This window comes from Antedon mediterranea, chromosome 3 (assembly GCF_964355755.1).
Source record: "Antedon mediterranea chromosome 3, ecAntMedi1.1, whole genome shotgun sequence".
Lineage (NCBI taxonomy): Eukaryota > Metazoa > Echinodermata > Crinoidea > Comatulida > Antedonidae > Antedon > Antedon mediterranea.
This window is the reverse complement of record NC_092672.1, coordinates 17,797,572-17,818,179: the sequence shown is the minus strand read 5'-3', so window position 1 is coordinate 17,818,179 and position 20,608 is coordinate 17,797,572. Positions and strand designations below refer to the sequence as shown.

General features: G+C 35.8%; 1 protein-coding gene across 2 annotated transcripts in view; it reads right to left on the bottom strand.

Annotated features, from left to right (window-relative positions):
• Positions 1-20,608, bottom strand: part of LOC140044980 (something about silencing protein 10-like) — a 67,142-nt gene that overhangs the window by 24,603 nt on the left and 21,931 nt on the right. For both annotated transcript variants that reach the window (XM_072089701.1, XM_072089700.1), the window contains exons 3-5: positions 15,033-15,246; positions 11,798-11,910; positions 6,253-6,384 (exon numbers count right to left, since the gene is read on the bottom strand). In XM_072089701.1, the coding sequence (XP_071945802.1) occupies positions 6,253-6,384; positions 11,798-11,910; positions 15,033-15,246 (459 nt within the window). The remainder of the gene's footprint in view (positions 1-6,252; positions 6,385-11,797; positions 11,911-15,032; positions 15,247-20,608) is intronic.

Sequence of the window (20,608 nt, the reverse complement as noted above, 5' to 3'; positions counted from 1 at the left end):
GGTTAGATGAGCTAGGTACCAATATCTGACTATTTAAGTGTGTTGGGGGTCACTTTAAGTCAATGAAAATGGGAGTCTGCCGGATACCCCCTGCTGCATCTAGACCGGGGTGACCCCGAAACGTGCTAAAGAATCGAACCCGGTTAGATGGGAGAGATACCACATAATTCACCATGGGATGCCCATTGACATCCTTATACCAGTATCACAAACGACAGACTTTTTCTCTGCTGCAAAAGGCCCGCCAGACCCCCCCCCCCCCCCGAGGGAGGGCCTAAAATGGGGTTAGCATAGATGAGTGAGGTACCACTCAAAATTAATGCCAAATGAACAAGTTGTGTTCATACAATACTAAATGGATAACAACAGACTAATTGTCTGCTGCATCGCAAGTGCCAGACACCCTAAAGTTAGACTAGAGACCCCTTCCCCCAACTAGCCCAGCTTAGATATTGTAGATACCACCAGCAACCAGTGTTATATGATTTAGCACATTGTAAGCAATACCAAATGACCTATTACAGACTATCTGTACACTGCTCTGGCCCTGGCAGACCCCTCTAAAGTTAGACTAGAGACCCCTCTTTTCTCAACTAGCCCAGCTTAGATATTATAGATACCACTAGCAAACAATGTTATATGATTTAGCACATTGTAAGCAATACCAAATGACTAGAGACCCCATTTACCCCAAGTATAGCCTACCTTAGATATTGTAGATACCACCAGCAGCAAAAAAAACCACTTAAAACAACATGTTTAATTGAATAAAGTTGAACTTCAATCGAACTAACACAAAACAATTGAAAATATATAACATCAATGACGATAAAATGACCATACCATTCTAAAGTGAAAAATAGTTTAAGAGTTTCATTTAAAACTTATATATATAAGCCAAATATATATAACAAGTGCGAATTTAGCATTCCTAGCCTTTGGATGTCAAAGATACATTCGTCTGTAACTCTTGGACCTACTTTAAGAGAAAGCTAAAACGTTTCCAGATTGGCGAAAAATAAAACGGCTACTATAGCCATTTTGGCGATGACATATGATAAAATAGATAATTAAATAATCATTTTGGCCAAAGCATAAAGTCCAACTAAAAGGTCCATTTGTCAATCTCCAAGCATTTATTTTGTTCGTTATCACGTTGTTTACTTCAAGCTCCATTTTTCGTCAACTTCGTTGGGTTTATAAATTCGAACGGCTACACGTACCGACTGCTGAAAGGGTCTCAATCCTACAATAGCATCCATTTTCGTATGCTTTATGCATAATTGACGCGCCATACACCACGATCGATATTGTTGAAAATTGACCTTAATTGACACGCGACCGAAATGAAACGCGACCGAGATGATCGTAATTCGTTTCGTTGTACCAGGCGTCTCTTTGTTATTTAAAAAAAATGGAGATAGCAGAGGTAGACTGCACAGAGAGACAGACGTTACACGACACATGGATGATGAAGTCTACCCAAACTATCAGGTGTTGTGCGCTGCACAAACGACTACTACGTAGCCGACGGTCGGCTAATTACCGGGATTGTCTATTTTTTGATAGGGGTGTACTTTTCAGATTAAAAAGAAACATTATAGTATCTTCGATGAATGACGTCTTAATCTTATCGAAATAAAAAATGTATGCGTTATGCATTTTAGAGTCTTCCAGTTTAATGTAGTTTCATATTTTACCCTTAATAAACTTCCCTCGTGCGTCAGTGTAAACAAAACAACATGCGGGAAATGGTAGAGTCTAACGGGGATTTAGCTAAACACACACGTGCATCTGAGCGGCTTCCGTGTTGTGTAAATAAATAATAATCGGGATAAATTTCTCGCACTGACAGAAACGCTTCGGCGCAGACTTGAGGGATGGAAAGACGTGTTTGGCCTATATTATCTTACGTTCAACAACGATACGAGCGTTCGTTTGCTAGGAATTTTCCTCAATATTTTTAACATACGATATACCGTTGTTGTACATAATTTTGTAGGCCTAGGCCGGCGGTTCTGCACTTTCGCACCTCTTGAGCATACCCAATTTAAAAACATTAACCCGCTGCGCGGCGGTGATGCTGAATGACCGTGAAGTCTAGGACACGATTTTCGCTTGGGTACGCGATGGAAGCCGTCACACACAAACATGACCAGCCAAGCGTAAAAAACAAAAGTAACATAGCGTTCAGGGAATTTCAGAAAACTGTAAAATGTTTCTTTATCAAATTGGTAACTGTATGATTAAAAACAATTTGAACAATTGTTTTAATCATGTAAAAAAATACAAAAAAAATATTATTTTTTTAAAATCATACAGTGATTTAGGCGGTTCTTCTCAATGCCTTACAAAAACGTTCAATGTATAGACCTGTTGACATAGATAAATTGACTAAAATGTTTTTGCCATTATATTTCAACAATTTTAAATTTTGGCTAAAAACCGATTCATTTGGCTAAATAAAAAAAATTTACTTTAGCCATTTTGACTATAGATAAACTGATTTGACTATAAAAAATATTTTGACTTTCGCCAAATGGCTAAACAAAATGAAATGTTAGTGCTACCCCAGATATTTATATATATATATTTATATAGATGCGTTGAGGCTGCAAAAGTGCTCAATTGGAATCAAGAGCGAATATTTAAGATGGAACACGGACGTCTATTACCCTGTCTTTCACGTTAAACGATCTTTAAAAAATATTGAAAAAAAAATTATATATATTAATTTTTTTATGTAGTTTATATAGATATGTAGTACTGTATCTATTAAAAAAGGTACTTGAACAAAATTAGTATAATCTTTTACAAAAATGCTTGTCAACTCAATGAGATCCAAATTGGCAATTGCCGCAAAATCCTCACTGAGTTTGACGTTGAAATTTAATCTAGAACTAAGAAGTTAAAAAGAGAACTTCCTGCATCCGAGTTTCAAAACAAACTCAGGATTATTGTCAATGATTGCCGTAAGCAATCAACGGTAATGGCCTGAAGGGGACATCACAAATTTGGTCTACCTGCAGACTTAGTCATTTCAACACAAATGACTCTACCTTCGAATGACTTCAGGGCTTTTAGGAAACCCTGCAGAAGGTTCGTTGGGACTTATCACAAGAATAAGGGCAACACCTCTGATTCAGTTGTTAAAATTGTCGACTTTCTAAAGGAGAGAAAAAACGTCTTTCCCGAGGACTTAAATTCTGCCCCAAACCAAGGCAGGTCGGCGCACAACAACTATCTTTGGATATAGAGTCTTTCTCCAGAAGATTACGATTACGTGAATATTTTGCTGATTCAGACAGCAGCACCACGTAAAACGAAGGCAACGTTAACAAATTTAAACCAAATAGTTCCTGGAATCCACCTAAAAATCGTTGTCCAGCTTTAGAAACATTTATCCAGGCTATTGAGGAGGATGTACAAAACTACGTCCCGAGTCCCGATAAACGTGACAATCTCTCAAAACAAGAGAGGCAGGCCATTGCCAAGTTGCGTCAGCGTAATGATATCATCATTAAACCCGCTGATAAAGGTTCTGCCATTGGTGCTATGGACATCAAATTTTATGAAGAGGAATCCTTAGACAGCTAAACAATCCTCTTCATTATATATTGTAAACGGATCCCACCCCGGAAATTGCGGATAAGGTGGCCAAATCTGTTTCTGTGATGGAAAAAAACACTCCATCGATCCTAAGATTGGACCTCATTTGGCACAGGTCAATCCAGTTCCAGGCAGATATTATTTCCTACCTAAAATCCACAAAGCAGGCAATCCTGGTAGACCCATTATTTTGGGCAATGGCACTGCTACAGAGAAAATTTCTGAATATGGGGATGATATTTATTTATTCAAGATCCAACAGTGTAAAGAAAAAACAGGATCGCCATAAATAAAATATATATAGATACATTGACGAAGATAATTTTGAATTTTTTCTTCTCAATATTAATTCAGCCCACCCAACTATCAAATTTACAGCTACCAAATCCACTAGTAGTAGCGTTGATTTTTTTATCCGTAAACCCACAGACAAAAATATGTACCTGCTCCCTAGCAGTTGTCATCCCCAATACTGTACTAAAAACATACCGAACAGTAAAGCATTACGTATCAGACATCTGTTCTTCAGAACTAACCGGACATCTCCGGAATAGAAATTACAAGAAGGAATACATCGAAACTGCTATAAAGAAAGCAAAAGATATTCCTCGATGTCAAACACTGACGTACAAACTACGTCAGCCAAGTTCGACCAGAGTGCCATTGGTCACAACCTATCGCCCTAGGTTGCCTCCATTACGGGCTATTAATTTATTGAGAAACATATGCCCATTCTACAGTCCACAGAACGTCTCAGAACTGTTTTTCCGGAACCACCCATTATTGCATTTCGTAGACCTCCCAACCTTCGTGATATATTAGTCAGATCCAAATTTAATTGAAATCTCATATTCTAATGAAACAGTTCATTGATATTAAGTTATGTTTACACTATCAAACTAGTTTGACAAAAAAAAAGTCACCTTTGAGGCAAATCTTGTTCATTGGTTGATTCTAATGACAAATTTAAGAGTAACCAAACTGGTCGTATTTTTGGGATAAGACAATCAATTAATTGTTTAACCAAAAACATCATTTATCTCATATACTGTAATATTTGTGGAAAACAGTACGTCGGAGAAACCAAAAAAAAAATTTTCCCGAATCTGTACTTGTTATATATGTAATGGTCATTTTATCGTCATTGATGTGATATATTTTCAATTGTTTTGTGTTAGTTCGATTTAAAGTTATATTTTATTCAATTTAACATGTTGTTTTAGGTGTTTTTTTTTTGCTGCTGGTGGTATCTACAATATCTAAGGTAGGCTATACTTGGGGTAAATGGGGTCTCTAGTCGAACTTTAGAGGGGTCTGCCAGGGCCAAGGCAGTGTACTAGTCTGTAATAGGTCATTTGGTATTGCTTACAATGTGCTAAATCATATTCATTGGTTGCTGGCGGTATCTACAATATCTAAGCTGGGATAGTTGGGGAAAGGGGGGTCTCTAGTCTAACTTTAGAGGGGTCTGCCAGGGCCAAGGCAGTGTACAGATAGTCTGTAATAGGTCATTTGGTATTGCTTACAATGTGCTAAATCATATAACATTGGTTGCTGATGGTATCTACAATATCTAAGCTAGTTGGGGGAAGGGGGGTCTCTAGTCTAACTTTAGGGTGTCTGGCACTTGCGATGCAGCAGACAATTAGTCTGTTGTTATCCATTTAGTATTCTGGCGGGCCTTTTGCAGCAGAGAAAAAGTCTGTCGTTTGTGATACTGGTATAAGGATGTCAATGGGCATCCCATGTTGGTAAAATTAGGTGGTATCTCTCTCATCTAACCGGGGTCAATTTCGGGGTCCCCGGTCTAGACGCAGCAGGGGGTACCCGGCAGACTCCCATTTTCATTGACTTAAAGTGACCCCCAACACACTTAAATAGTCAGATATTGGTACCTAGCTCATCTAACCAAATGTCTCCGGGCTGCCGGTCTAAGTTGAAGTGTTACCAGGAATTTCTGACCATGACATTGTATACCTAGAGGCCAATATCTATGCCATAAGGACCAAACATTCACAGCGACTATTGGTCCTGTACACCAAGGCTAAGGCTGAGGAACTATTTTCGCACCTCAATTAAACAACTGGCTGACCATTTTGTATCCAAGTATGACGAAGAGGAAAAGCAATCCTGAAAATATCTGGAAAGAGTCTACATCTGGCTGTAAAGAGGCTGTGAATAATTGTATCCACAAAAAAACTATCTAGAGCCAACCACCTTGCTCCTTGGATATCAATTGACACACAAGTGATTGAATTACAGAAGAAAAACTAAATAAAATATCAATCCGCACGCAATGCATGTTGGGATATTTAGCGGGCTACTTAAATTATTAGAATCAACTTATTTTTCGCACAGCGACTTTACAGCTGACTATGTAGGTCAGTTGGTCGGTCGGTCGGTCAGTCAGTAAACAAATAAGCACGCAACTGCAGCCATGTATATAGCCTTGTTAACTATTTAAAGAGGAAAAAAGCAATAAAACAATAAAGTATTTATTTTTACATTAAATTTAGTTTGTGACCTTAAATTAGATCTAAAAAACGCTTGCTAATTTTTTAGTTTTTGCAAAATGAACTCCTGGATATTAAAACCTAGATGAATATTTTTAATTATAAATGAATGAATTATATAATTGCTTACCTTTGTTTTGAATTCTTCAATAAGTAAAAACAGTTCTGGTGAATCCTTTTCCAGATGTTGAAGTTTTTCTTTCTTCGATATTTTTGACAAATCTTTTACAATTTGACTTTCAACATCATCAGTTTTATCTACCTGTACGAGAAAAAGATATCAAAAACGGTAAGTAAGTAAGTATACTAATTTTCTTAGAGTATTGTTTTATATAGAAACAACATCCTGTCTCATCAAACATAATACTTTTTGACACCATAAGCTAAATGCTAAAATGAAAGAGTTTCACGAAAAATAACCTGATATTTGGTGAAAAATTAGCCTTAAATCGGTAAAACCTTCTAACATTTGTTTTGAATTTTGAGCAATCCCGTCGGGATCTCATTCGAATCGCTGAATCTTGCCGGGATTTGGTCATCCTGATGGGATTTATTATCGGGATCATAATTTCGAGATAATCCTGATTTTTTTAGGATTCCAGCAGGTCGTCAGGATTTTTTAGCTCAAATTTTCGTTGAGCGGGATCTTTTTCAGGATCTCGTTGACCAACCGGGATATTTAGCGCAAATTCTGAATGAACAAGATTTGTTTGGGATCCACCAACACAGTGGGATTTATCATTAATATATCGGGAGATAATTTGGGATAGACAGGATTTTGTTTGTGACGCCGTCGATCGGCCAACCGAGATTTTAAGTGCAAATTCTGAATGAACAGGAATCTGGATCACATTGATTTAGCATAGACGGTATATTTTTGTGCCTTCCATTGCCCAAACTGGCATTATTAACTTGCTATATTACGACGGGACTATTTGGATGATTCCACAGATAGTGGGATTAATTGTTTAACACTTCTCTGCCACAATCTTAATATTTAGTGTATTGGTGGATTTTTAACATCTAATTTCGAATTCGTCAGAGTAATAATTTACTGGGATAATTCGTAACAGACGGTAAATTATTATTTTATTAATATTGATAAATGTGTTTGCGTTGACTTGTTGAGTTGTCTTTGTACTCATGATCAAATTAGCCGCTGCATTTAAAAACGGGTTACTTATGTGCCACACCCTTTGCTGTGTCACTATGGCTACTTTTGATTATTAGTTAATGACATTGTTCTATCATTAAATTTAACACTGCATCTTCAGTGATACTAACGAGCTGATTTCCTATCACAATCAATCACCATCCGATCAATAATCACCTCCTATAACATTAAGGATCGAATCATTCATTGCATCATCGATAATAACCTAATTATTCAAAATATAATTCACATTTATGAGATATTTCTGAATTGTTTCCAGAAAAGATAAATTAAAACACATAATGATGATGGTTGTCCTGGGATAAACCCAGTTACTTGTTTTTGTTTTACTAATTTAATTTGTTAATAAAAAAGAAGTACTGTGGTAATCTATATTAAATTAAATAATGTTTTTTAAAAACCTGCAATTGCTGGAGAGCTATGTCTACAAAAACAAACATAAAGCAGGTGAGTCACGAGAAAGGAATTCAGTCTACCCGTTCAGTTCATTGACACAGTCACATGGTCTTTTCGGCATCCCTCTTTGTGTATCCAGGGCAGCGGTACCTTAACCAAGCTCAGCTGTATATTTAGAAACCGACTAGACTCATTAGGCTTGGGAAATTTTTAGCAGCCACAGTAGTTGTCGTGACGACAGTTTTAAGCTTTCATTTGTTTTATGGAATTGGATTTTTTAAGTAAAATTCTTAAATACAATGTTTTTATTATTTTTGAAGTGAGCCTAACACAGCGTTACAATTTGGCATGGCCTGTAAGTATTATGAGCATCTATTAAAAATTGGTTAATTCTGACATAGGCGAGCACAATGGGAAAACTTTGGTACAAATCTCCACCTTATCTATCTCAGATGTACCGCGAAACGTAGATTTGATAACATTAGTTTTCAGTTCGACACTATTTTTCCATATTTTTATCTTAGGAAGATATTATAAAGAGTTTTTTAACAAAATTTATGATTTCAACAGTAGATTTTCAACTCAATTTCAATTCTTCGCGGTCAAAGTAATTTCCGGGTTTACAATGAGTTCACCTCGCAACAACCTGGTTTCAACTATTTTCTCTCTTTTATACAAAAGGGAGCAGTTAAAATAATAGATTTGACCCTAAAGATGACTGGAAACAGGCACTTTCCATCAATCAATACAGTGTCCCTTTGGAAGACAGAAGAAAAAAACTGATAGTAGGACTTGAGCTAAAGTTGGCCATTATCATAGCCATTTCAGTTTTTTGTTTATTTTAGGAACGGACCGCGCGTGTGATTGTGAAGGTACAGTATTTAAAAAATAAAAATTATACTGCAAATGAATAAAGATCAAATTAAATATACGCCATAAAGAATTGGAATATATTGTGGAGATTTGATGATAAGACATTTTGTTTAAAATTGAGTGAAATCCCAATAGCTGAGTTTTATTGAGTACTGGCAGGAATAACTGTAGGCTATCTGTGTCCCGTTAGGACCGAGATGTCTGATATTGTGGGGAATAGTATTATAAAATTACATAGGGAGATTTGATAAGACATTTTGTTTAAAATCGAGTAAAATCCTGATAGCCGAGTTTTATCGAGTAAGCTGGCAGGAATAACTGTAGGCTATCTGTGTCCCGTTAGGACCGAGATGTCTGCCCATGTTGCAAGCCGTAATGTCTTCGTTCTTGGGCCGAAACGGCCCACTCTGTCATGGCAGTTAGTTTCAAAAGATGTTTAAATTAAATAATGTATTAATAATTATTAGGATGGTATTTATTTGAATAAACGCCTCTCCAATAAAACATCAATTTGAATAATAATCAACCCCCCCCCCCCAACCCAACTATCTAATAAACGTCCTCAAATAAGCACCTCCCTCAAATGAACTCCTCCTCACGCCTCCTCACCTCCGCCCTATAAGGTCCCTACCAAACAATAAACGCTAAACTTTAAAATGTTATTAATCATCTAAGACACTGTGAAACAGAGTAGTTTAGTTTTACGAATGTCAAGCATTTTCAATAATGGTAACCGACAGAAAACATACAAGGAGAACATTATCATTCCGAAAACCATTGTCTACACTTCCTAGAGGGGAGCAAGCGAAGCGAGCTCACCCTCTAGTGTAATTAATTATCATAGAGTTAGTAATAAATAATTTATTGTAGGCGTGTGCCATGACAATATATAGTACGCAGCACGATAATTAGGGAACTCAATGGCGGGTGGATAATTACGCATCTCTTTCCCGCCTTGCTTTAAATTTTAAACCAGACCACAGACAGTAATTAATTCTCTAGGCTGGCTAGCAACGGTGTATTTGATAAGTTCATAGATTTATTTGTTGATTTGTTTTATTATTATTTGTTTATTTGGTTGAAATATAGCCCTAGGCTATCTGTGTAGCATTTCAAGGTCAAGGTTATCACAAAATAAATAATAGTATTAATAATAGTAGCCTCTTCCCTCCGGTCCCACCTAGCTAGAGGCTTATCCCCCATGCGTACCCTACCAATGTTGGGCGCCTATTCGCTACTTTAATAGTAGGCAGGCCTATCTAAAACTATTTTGGGCATAAGGCAAGAAAAAATATTGTGTTGGCCACTAAACTGAAAAAAAATGAAGGTCGGCTTTTTTTTGTGAGTCAAACAGCAATTTTGAAACCAAATGGTGAAAAATATTGTCTTATTCGCCAAATTGGCAAATATATTTCACCTCGATGTTTTTGGTTTTAGGTTTAAAAATGGTAGCTAGTAGGCCAAGCAACCCTAGGCTTATATGCCGCAAAAAGCTATTATAGGCATGTTTATTTAATAAACCTTTTTTAAACTTTTGTAAAAAAAAAAAATTTATAGCTAGCGTGAGCTATGAAACTTTTCCTACCGACCTACCCATTTTTGGGATTTACACAATAATTTTTTTTTTCTTGGCCTAATTGTAATTTTATCATACTTTATATGAATATTTTGTATTTTTTTATTTTGATGGCCAATGGATCATGATAAAATCATACTACAGAACACAACTGTGTGTAGAGTGTTTCAGGACAGCTGGACATTGTACTGTACAATAGTCATGAAACTATATGTATTGGCATACGAAAATATGCAAATTGTAGTCAAACAGACGGATGATAGAAAGATTCAAATGAACAATGGGAGTGCAATTAGGTGTATCATAATAATGATGTGTAATTTTTTTATATCATTATACTGGCACCTGGAGAGGATCGGTTTAATGGAACCTGTGACAGTGTTAATTTTATTCTAAGAGAGGTAAAAAAGAGGAAAACAAATCATGTAACGTACCTTTTTTAAAGTTGTGAAATGAATTTTATATCATTAATAAAATTACCACCATCCACAAATAAACTCCTCCCTCGAATAAACACCTTCCTTGAATAAACGCACTCCCAAACCACCCTTAAAAACCCTCATGAACAATAAATACGGTAATCTAAATTTTAAAGGTACTGAATTTGAATACAATACAAGAACGCTATACATTTAGTGACAAATGTGGTTATCTGCAGCAATGTTTTAAAATCTTACAATTTGATCATAAAAATCTTCAACAACATTTTCTAGCATTATTATAAGCAAAAGTACAATTATAAACAGTAAAGAATTTGTTTAATTTGTATAAAGAAACCATTAAAAGAATCAGTTATTGCATAACATTAATGTCTATAGGATAATATACCTGCCAACTTTTTCAGTAGCCAATGTGCGAGACAATAGATTAAAATTGAATATGCAGCCTCTATGTTATACTAATTCAAAATAATCGCAAAATATGCCTTCTATGTTTAAATTTTTGCCGAATTGATTTTAGCTTTCTTGTACTACCTCAACCATAAACATAGGCCTTGGCTAATTATGCTCAAATTACTTAAATAAAGTGTAGTCCTAGGCTATTTTCCCTTCAAAATAGGCAAGTTAATTTTAAAATAATGTTTTTGCGAATATTTTGTATGGATGCGCGAGAAATAGCCACGTATGCGTAAGGCACAAAAAATTGGGCCTCATGCACGAGACTTGCGCATTAATGCGTGAGAGTTGGCAGGTGTAGGATAAGTTGTGTAGAGATGTTTTTTGTTATTTTTTTAAAAAAAAGTAAAATTAATAATAGTATTTCCGGTCATTCTTTAACTAAAATGTTCTATTAGAAATGTAAATGGCATTTCTGATAATTTTTGACGAAAATGCTCCATTATAAATGCTCCATTAGACGGAATATGAATGCATGTCTTCTGAACATTTTGAGAACAAAAATTAGCTTTTTGTGCCAGAGGTTGTCAAGATTTAAGGACCTATTAAGATGTTATAACATTTCAGCCTGACCTTTTATCACATTTTCAAGCCAAAAATGATTGCTTAACCACCCTAAACCAATTTCTGAAGTCAAATTCTCTGGACCCCTACGAAAGTAATAATTCACATCTATATATCTTTTTATGATTATTACCATATCTTTATTCACTTTTTTAAAGTGTATGGTTTGGTCATCAACTTGATTTAGTGCACTTACTTTGAAAAGATCCATTGCAAAGTCTTCTTCATCAAGATCCTGCACCATGCGTTGCTGAATAGCTAATGCTTCCTTCTCCTCTTCAGCTTGTTCTTCCTCCTCATCAGATAAACCTTCATTTAGCAAGTAAAATTTCAATTTTTAAGTTAATATACTACATTATTTATAGTCAAATAACCTAAAAATGATAATAAATTAAATTGAGAAACAATCCTGCCTCCCTCATATGATAAATAACAAAACATTTCCACACAAAATGAAAACTGCTGCTCTATAAGAGTGCAAACTCAAAGCTCAGGGTTCCTATATCCAACAAGGTGACAACATCAACAACAACTTTATTCATATACTTTAATACAACAATGTTACTGCATCATACACTGATTCCATCTTCCTCAACAGTGAACAACAAGCACTTACAATGCATACTGTACTGGTCGAAGCGCGTTTTTAAAAGGTTCGTAAATAGTAAACACCCTATACATAATGGACTCTACCAATTTTGTTTACGATGATCTCGCGCTCGAGGTCGGCACACTACGAGGTCCTGTTGGGCAATGGGTTTCCTTATGCCTGGTATTTACCTGTGGAATAATTACACACACACTTTTCGCATCACAAGTTTAAATACTGATTTAAACAGCAATGGGCAAAGGATTCATCAAGGAAGAATACGTTGAATAAAAATTCACTTAAGAAATGCCGTAAGCTGTTTTCAAACTATAAATCAGACCACTATTTAGTATTATTGAGACCAACATCATGCTTCTCGCGATAGGGAATTTCCTGGATAGATGAATCGAGCGAGAGACGGCGGACCATGACAGATAAGTGAGGCGGGGATAGCAGCTTGGACGGATTAGTTAGCCTAGGCCTATAATTTTGCTCGGTGGCAATTAAATTTAATGTTTTAATTACGTCTGGACATAAACAATACAAAATATCAGTTTTGTCATCGGCAATAATATTCTGTACATAGTCAATTTTGACGTTTCGTCCTAAAAAAAAAGTGGGCCGAAACGTCCATCTCGCAAAAATATACCTCCATAAAAAGTTTTTAAAAAAAACAACAAAAAAACGCCCTCCCTCCCCTGAAATTTATGAGGGTGTGACGCTTAACAAGTATATTTTTTTATTTGGCCTAACATATATTTTTTTAATGCAGTACAGTTTTTAAAAAGTAAACTCTAATGAAACTAATTAACTTGTTTTTTTAATGTATTGCATTTTTGCATACAATGGATATATGGAATAATCTGACAAAAGGACATCCTACTACTAATAATTACTGCTTGAACTCTAGTTTGCTGCAAGTAACCATCCTAGCATTTTTAATCAAAAAATTGGTAAATGATTGCGACAAAATCCTCAATTCCTTGAGGGCAAGTGTATATTTTATTTGTTTGCATGCAGCGTGACATATATGCAGATTAGTCATGGTAAAACTTTTTAAGTCGGTAGTTAGAGATTTCAGACTCTAGTGAATTATTTAAACCTCTTTGGTACATAGCTGGGCTCGCACTGACCCATCGCCAAGTCACCATGGGCAAAAAAGTTTCCACATTGGCGAAAAATAAAACAGTTGCTTTAGCCATTTTGGCGATGACATGATAAAATAGATAATCAAACCATCATTTTGGCAAAAGCATTCGGCGACGGCGAGTGACCATGAAGTCTTAGGACACGATTTTCGTGGTACGGACGTCATCAGACAAATGTCATGATCAGCCAGCCGTGAAAAACAAAAATAACATAGGAGCATTCAGGGGATTAAAAAAAATAGATAACTGTATGATTAAAAGCAATTAATTGTTTTGATCGTCTAAAATACAACGTAAATTTTTTTTTTTTTTTAATCATACAGTAATTTAGACCTGGCTCTCTCTAAATGCCTTACAAAAAGGTACAAGGAACAGGGTATAGTTAGGCCTAAATAATAGACATGGATAAATTGACTGAAATGTTTTTACCATTATATTTCATTAACTTTTTATTTTGGCTAACATAACAACCGATTCATTTGGCGAAATAAAAAAGTGGACTTCAGCCATTTTGGCTATAAATGACTAAAAAAAATATTTAATGGCTAAACAAAATGAAATGTTAGTGTTACCCCAGCATAACTAACTTCAAGTACAAATACTCCATGCAACGATTAATTCGTAAGTAAAGTATGGATAAGGGAGGGAGAAAGTGTTAGGGATGGATACAGCTACTCCGCCAAACCCACGTATTTAAATTTTGTCTGACGGAGAACAAAGAAGCATTGTTAATAAATATTATTAATCGTTTTCTTTGTGGTGTTTTTTATATACTCGACTCGACAGCGAATGTATAAATAAATAGAAATTGTCCACGGTAGAGGCATGACACTACACAGTGAACATCAATGAACTAGTATATGCTTAGGCCAACTTCTAAAAATGCAGGAACGATGGCGTTAACATTCTAAATATAGTATCGGAACGTCGATCGTGCACAGACCTACATTTTTTTTGGGTCATATTATGGCAGGCCTGGAAACGCGACGAAGATAGTTTACCTAGATTTTGTGTCACATGACATGAAACGCAATGCTCTCTCTAAATTAACTGTTCCAACCACCCACATGTAGCAAAATTTAATTCTGGTTGGTGTAGTTACAGAATACTACCTGGGCCATTTTCTTTACACAGTGACATGTCATAATAATTGAATAGACCTAAGACTATGTTAAATCTTAACATGGAATAAATTGATTTTGCATATATTTTTGTAGACATGTTTACGTCGGCATATTTATAATTCGCTAAGCCAAGGTAGGATTAAATAATTTAATAGCATAGGCGGCCAAAACTAGACTCCACTCCGATGTCGATTCAGCGCACGATGTCGCCTCGTCCGACTAAATTAGGCCAACCATATGGGCTAACCACTAAAATATGCCGTCTTCTACATTTAATAGTAAACAGTACATTGTTGATTTGCATTGTCCATGCGTTTTCTAAAGGCGATGACAATGGTGTTTAATCCTACGAACCACCCTACGATCGACGCGTTGATAATTATAATAACAAAACATCGTAGTAGGTAACGAACAATATGCTACAATCTACATGTGTAAATATAGTGGTGGTCGGCGTCATGAAAATGGTGGTCGGAAATTCCAAGTGGTGGATGGGGCCGACCATTCCCGACCACCGTGGTGACATCCCTAATGGATTATCAAAAATATAAGGCATAGCAAAATGCTTACCAGGTAGATCATCATCCACATAGTCTGTATGGTAGAACGACTTCTTGTGGGTTCCCCAAGATTTATTGTTTGGTAATGCATCTTCAGCATTATTTTCATCATCTTCATCTTCCATGTCACTAGCTACATCATCAAGATGTGCTTGTTTTTTTATTGCCATTAACTGAGCTTCATAATCGTCTTCATCTTCTGAATCCAAGCTTAAAACTTCCATCTTATTAAAAGCAAAACACAAAAATAGGAAATACTTTTGCATCTGATAATCATTACTCTTTGAATTTTTTTGAATTTCTTTATTTGGTAATAAATGTTAAAAAAACAATAAAAAATAATACATAAAAAATAGAGAAACAATTGCAAGGAAAACAGGCCTTGATTACAAGGAATGCCAAGAAAAGTTAAAAACTTATTTCCACTTGGGTCCTAAAAACAACTGATAAAAAGAACATACAAATTACATAATTACAACATAGAATCCTTTAAAAAATTGGAATAGAATACAAGTTAAAAATTGCTGCTGTCTTAAACATTATTGTATCATTTTAAATGGTTTTGAATTCAACCACCCATTCATTATTGTTACACGCATCATTAAAATGTGCAAATAAATCCAAATCTGTCAAGTTGATATCCTCAACATCATTATAAATAACTTTTATTTACATCATTGTGTACATTATCTTGTAATTCATTACACAAAACATTTTTTCTTATTCTACAACATCTAGCATAGTGTCCAACCTTATTACAGTATCTACAGTACATAATTGTCCATGCTGGGCAGTTTCTTTTGCTGTTTTGATTACCACATTTTTGACAAGTAAATGGTTGTCTTCCATAATTGGCATGCGAAAAATTTTGCTGTGGACCTTGTGGTATGTTACAATGGAAGGTGTGTTGAACTGTGTGTCTACCTCGTCCTCCTGATCTATGTCGTTGTTGATCTTTACTTCGATGGTACGCTCTTGCTCTACTACTTGTTGTAGGCCTGTGGTGTCCAAATGTTAGTCTGGGCTACAGACGGGGTTTTGTCTTAATATTAGTAAAAATATAAATATTTCATATGTGTATTACTTGAGTTTGGATACTCCGTCTGGGGAAACACGCACAAGTCACATGGTTTGGCAGCAAGAATTCTTGGTGCATAGATTATCCAGTTGACTAGTTTCAGCCGCATGTGATTGGCTACTCACTCGTACGCTGTTTTAATATTCATATTTTAGAATTTCAAAGACTCACAACAACTAAGATGATGCGCATGCGCTATGTTACGTTTAGACAATGTGTGGAGACGTACACACGTGTGTACTTTTGTACATTGATGAAAGTTTTTGAAGGCTAGAAATGATTTTATATGCCTAGTAGTCTGGTAAACATTTGATGGGATTTTCTCCAAGAACATGAAAACTCTTTTTGATAATGATAGGCTAGCTTCTCCGCAAATCAAACATTGAATGGATTTATTATGCGAAGATTAATTCCCACCCAGACCCTGTCCTCCTAGCCTGTCCTATCTGTGTGGTGGTGTAGCTCTGTTGTGTGCCGGTGGTGGTGTGTACCTTATTGACGTTTTATGGCAGGTCATAGGCCTACGTACGAGTTGAGTAGCCTACGAAGGAGGCCTAGACAATTAATAAAAAAACAACTTGGCAACACAATGTTATATTTCAACAGTTGTTCAGTCTCGATCGTACATTCAGCACTGTACGTACTCGATCTTTTCATTTTTAAACAAAATGATCATTGGTTGATTCGATATCCATATTTACATACCGCCCGGCCCATATAGCCAAATACGGTATGATAACCTACGTCATTCTTATCGGATGTTTGCGGTCTGCAAATCGATTTCTATACGTGTTTCACAAGTCTGTATTTTCAGACAAAAATCAAAACGACGACGTGTGGAATGACATAGAAAGACAATAAATACAGACTTGGAGCAAGTCTATCCAAATGTATGTAAATAAACACAAGCTTCAATTGTGGTACCATTACTATTGTGTTTTGTACTGCACAGTTTCTTATTTTCCTTAATAGCTTGTTCAAATGCCATGCTTTTCTTTACGATATCATCTAGCGAAAGATAATCATCCCATAATTTTTCTTGTAATTTTTCATCACGTACTCCATTTGATATTTGTATTGCAATTTGTCTATCTTCTAACTCTCCAAACCCACAATGTTTGGCTAATTCTCTAATTTCAGTTATATAGTCAGCTAGTGATTCTTCCTGCATCCTATTTTGGAAATTTGTGACATATTTCTTAATTAGCTTTTTTGGTTCAAAGTATCCATCAAACTTGGCCAACACAGTATACTATTCAAATTATCTTTGCTCTGTCCAGCTTCAAAAATGAAATTGCTTAATGTATTCTTTTGCCATCATGCACAATAGCATTGCGACTTTCCTACCACCTGTTGCTGTTGCCTTGTTTGTGTCAAATACAGGTCAAAATGTTGTTTCCATTTGGCCCATGCTGTTGCTGTATTTTCATTTGGGATCACTCTAAATTGTCCTGAGGGTTTAAACTCCATCTCCATTACTTTAATTTAAAAAATGTATCCTTCTGACACCATGTCATATTTTGTTTTACCTCAACACGTGAGACAGACATGCAACTCACACAGGGGCCATTTTGTGTAACCTTTATTAACACTTACCATAGAGGGCTGCATAATTCAAATACAATACATAACAATTACAAGAAATCATCATAAATAATTAGTTAATAAAGTTAATAAATTAATTTAAAACTGTTTTGGTGTGTTATAATTGTTTAATCGCCATACCAGCTGTTGCTTTGTATATTTTGTTATCTCATTTTTACCTAAAGTCAAATAAAACGTTTTGCATATCATCTACAATTATGGCAAATTATTATTTACTAGATGGTAAGCGAGCGTACCATCTAGGTCGTGTCCACAGATGGTTCTCGAATAACAGTAATTCCAGCATAAAAAATGTACGTACCGCAGGACTATAGTACATTGTCGTTTACAGAAACGAATAAATAGACACGATGATTTATGTAAAATTAGCACCCTGGGAATTAGGCCTCGTTTTAAAGATGAGTCCAATTTTTTTATTTGAACTCATTTAAACAAACCCAATTTGTGTTTTGTATAACATTATTTAGAGTTGAGGGATGGGGAAGAGGATGGGAAGAAAGATTTAAAAAAAATATATTCTCTATCTACTCAGTAACGAAATATTGTTTTAAATGTTTTATAGGCCTATCAATATACCACTAAACACAGTAAAACATTTACGATTTATAATACTTTTTAAAACTGTCCCCGTTATAGTCGATTGAAATAGTAAAGTACATGTAATGATACACCACTATGACGTTTATATTTTTTATAATTTTTAATTAATATATGTTCAGAAGCAACTGTCAGTAATCTACCCACAGTCACAGTAATAAATGTTCTTTGTATATTTTGTTTATATATCTAACAGTAACCACATTCACAGTAAGACAATTTCGATTCAAATGGCGACCAAAAATGGTTAATACGTATGGGCGGCCATTAGAGCCAAATTAGACAAACGTTGCCGTACGAACAATTCCACTCCGGTAAGCCAAACAAATGGCGTTAAAGACATAATTCATGATGCACGTTTGACGTGTTGCACAGGAATGATGCTTCACATGGTGGAATTTTTGATACTGATGCACAACGTGTTGTTGCCATACAAACCCGTAGCTTATTGAGACATTCATGTGTTCCTTCAAATCGCATAGTAGTATCATAAAGATTAGCAACAAATTTCCTTGAAGAGTTCACAGCTTTATCTATGTCATCATCATTAAGATCTTGAAGATTATTTAAGTGTTCTTTTGGCATTTTCAGCAATATGGAACAATGTTTTCTTTCCTACTCCAAATAATGATGAGATTGTGTCACATCCTGTAAGGGAATGTGCAGCTGGCAACCCTTTACTAACTTCTTTCCCAATCCGATCAGCAATTGAATGCACTGGAATATACCTTCTAAGATCTAACATCTTGGTCATGTGCCCAGTCTCAAACCAAACTTCACTAATTCCTGCATTTCTTGACAATAATGTGTCAAAAGAACTAGCACGTCTGTATCTGGAGACTGAACAATTAGCCGTCCCTTAGCATGTATAGTGATAATTCGGTTGTTAACATGCGTGGCATGCAAGAGCATTCTTGTATCAGCTTCAGTATGAGTTGACGATAAGTCTTCTACAATTTCATTAATCCCTGTCTGATTTACCACCTTTGACATCAATCTCATTTGATATCCGCCTGCAATAAATAACATTCTATTTCCAGCCTTAAATATTTCAGGGTGTTGATTTGCCTTTTCCTCGACATAGCTTGAAATAAAATTAGTCAGCTCCCCCTTGTTATGCGAAACACCCATAAAGGTTTTCCAATTTGGAAGTGGTCTGTTTTTTCAACTTGGTAGCGATATTATTAACAGCACGACACCTACGATCTCTCTCTTCATCTTTTGGTGTTTGTTCATCATCATACCTATCAAAAACCAAATGCACCTCTTCATTCGAACAGAGCAGCTTCTTGATTTTCTCGAAACAAAAATCTCCAATATCGGCGAATGATGTCATATTCGTAACGTTCATTTTTTGCAAGTCCGCCATTGCGTCTATTAGAACAGCAGATGTTAGTTCTGATTGTGGGAGGTCTGCTGTGGTTAAATGTTTCACATTGTCCTCAAGGGCATGAAGCAGGTCTGATTTGTTTGTTCTTCGTCTACTTCCATCTTCTTTGAATAATGATGGTGGAATAGCAGTTACAGGATAACTTAGAACTGTGGTCAAGTTCACCTCTGGTCTAACACTTGACAAAGAAAGTGCTCTTTGATATATTAATTCTGGTGATAGAGCTATTTTTTTTCAACTTTCCTTTGATTTTTACATTTGTAGTTTTCATGAGATGTCTGTAAGTTTTCACCCCAGACCTTGTAATTGGATGGTATAAAGATTTGTTCTTCCCTGGATTTACAACCAAGCGAGAATTGACAAAGTCACCTAACATCTTCTGGCCTTTAGCAGCAATGTTTGATAGTGAATCATTTATTTCCTTTGTAGAAACAAGTCCTGTGCCCAAGTTTACAAGCATTGGTGGGTGTGATGATGTAGCAAATGGATCGGTCATGTTATTGTGTATGTGATTTATTATTTGTTGTGCATCTCATTCATCTCTTTTCATCAGGGCTGGTTTAGTTTGCTCATGACAATCGGTATCACCAGTTTTCTTTCCACTTCTCTGATGCATCATTTTGGCATACTGACCTAGAATGTGCCGTATGCATGTCCACCTCAGTACAGCTGAACCTCTACGAGTCAATCCTATTATGCCGCTATGGCTCTTGCTATCTTTTAAAATTGTCGTCTCCACTCCCATGTCTGTCCAAATTCCCTTAAACGTCCCTGGTGTCTGTCTCACTGAAAACTTTCCATCATCAAATGCCTTAGAAACCATTTCAGGGAGGGAATTAATCATTTCTAAACTATACAGTGTTCCCCATCGAGCATAATTTGGTCGGTCTGCAACAAAAAAATATGGCAGCATGTT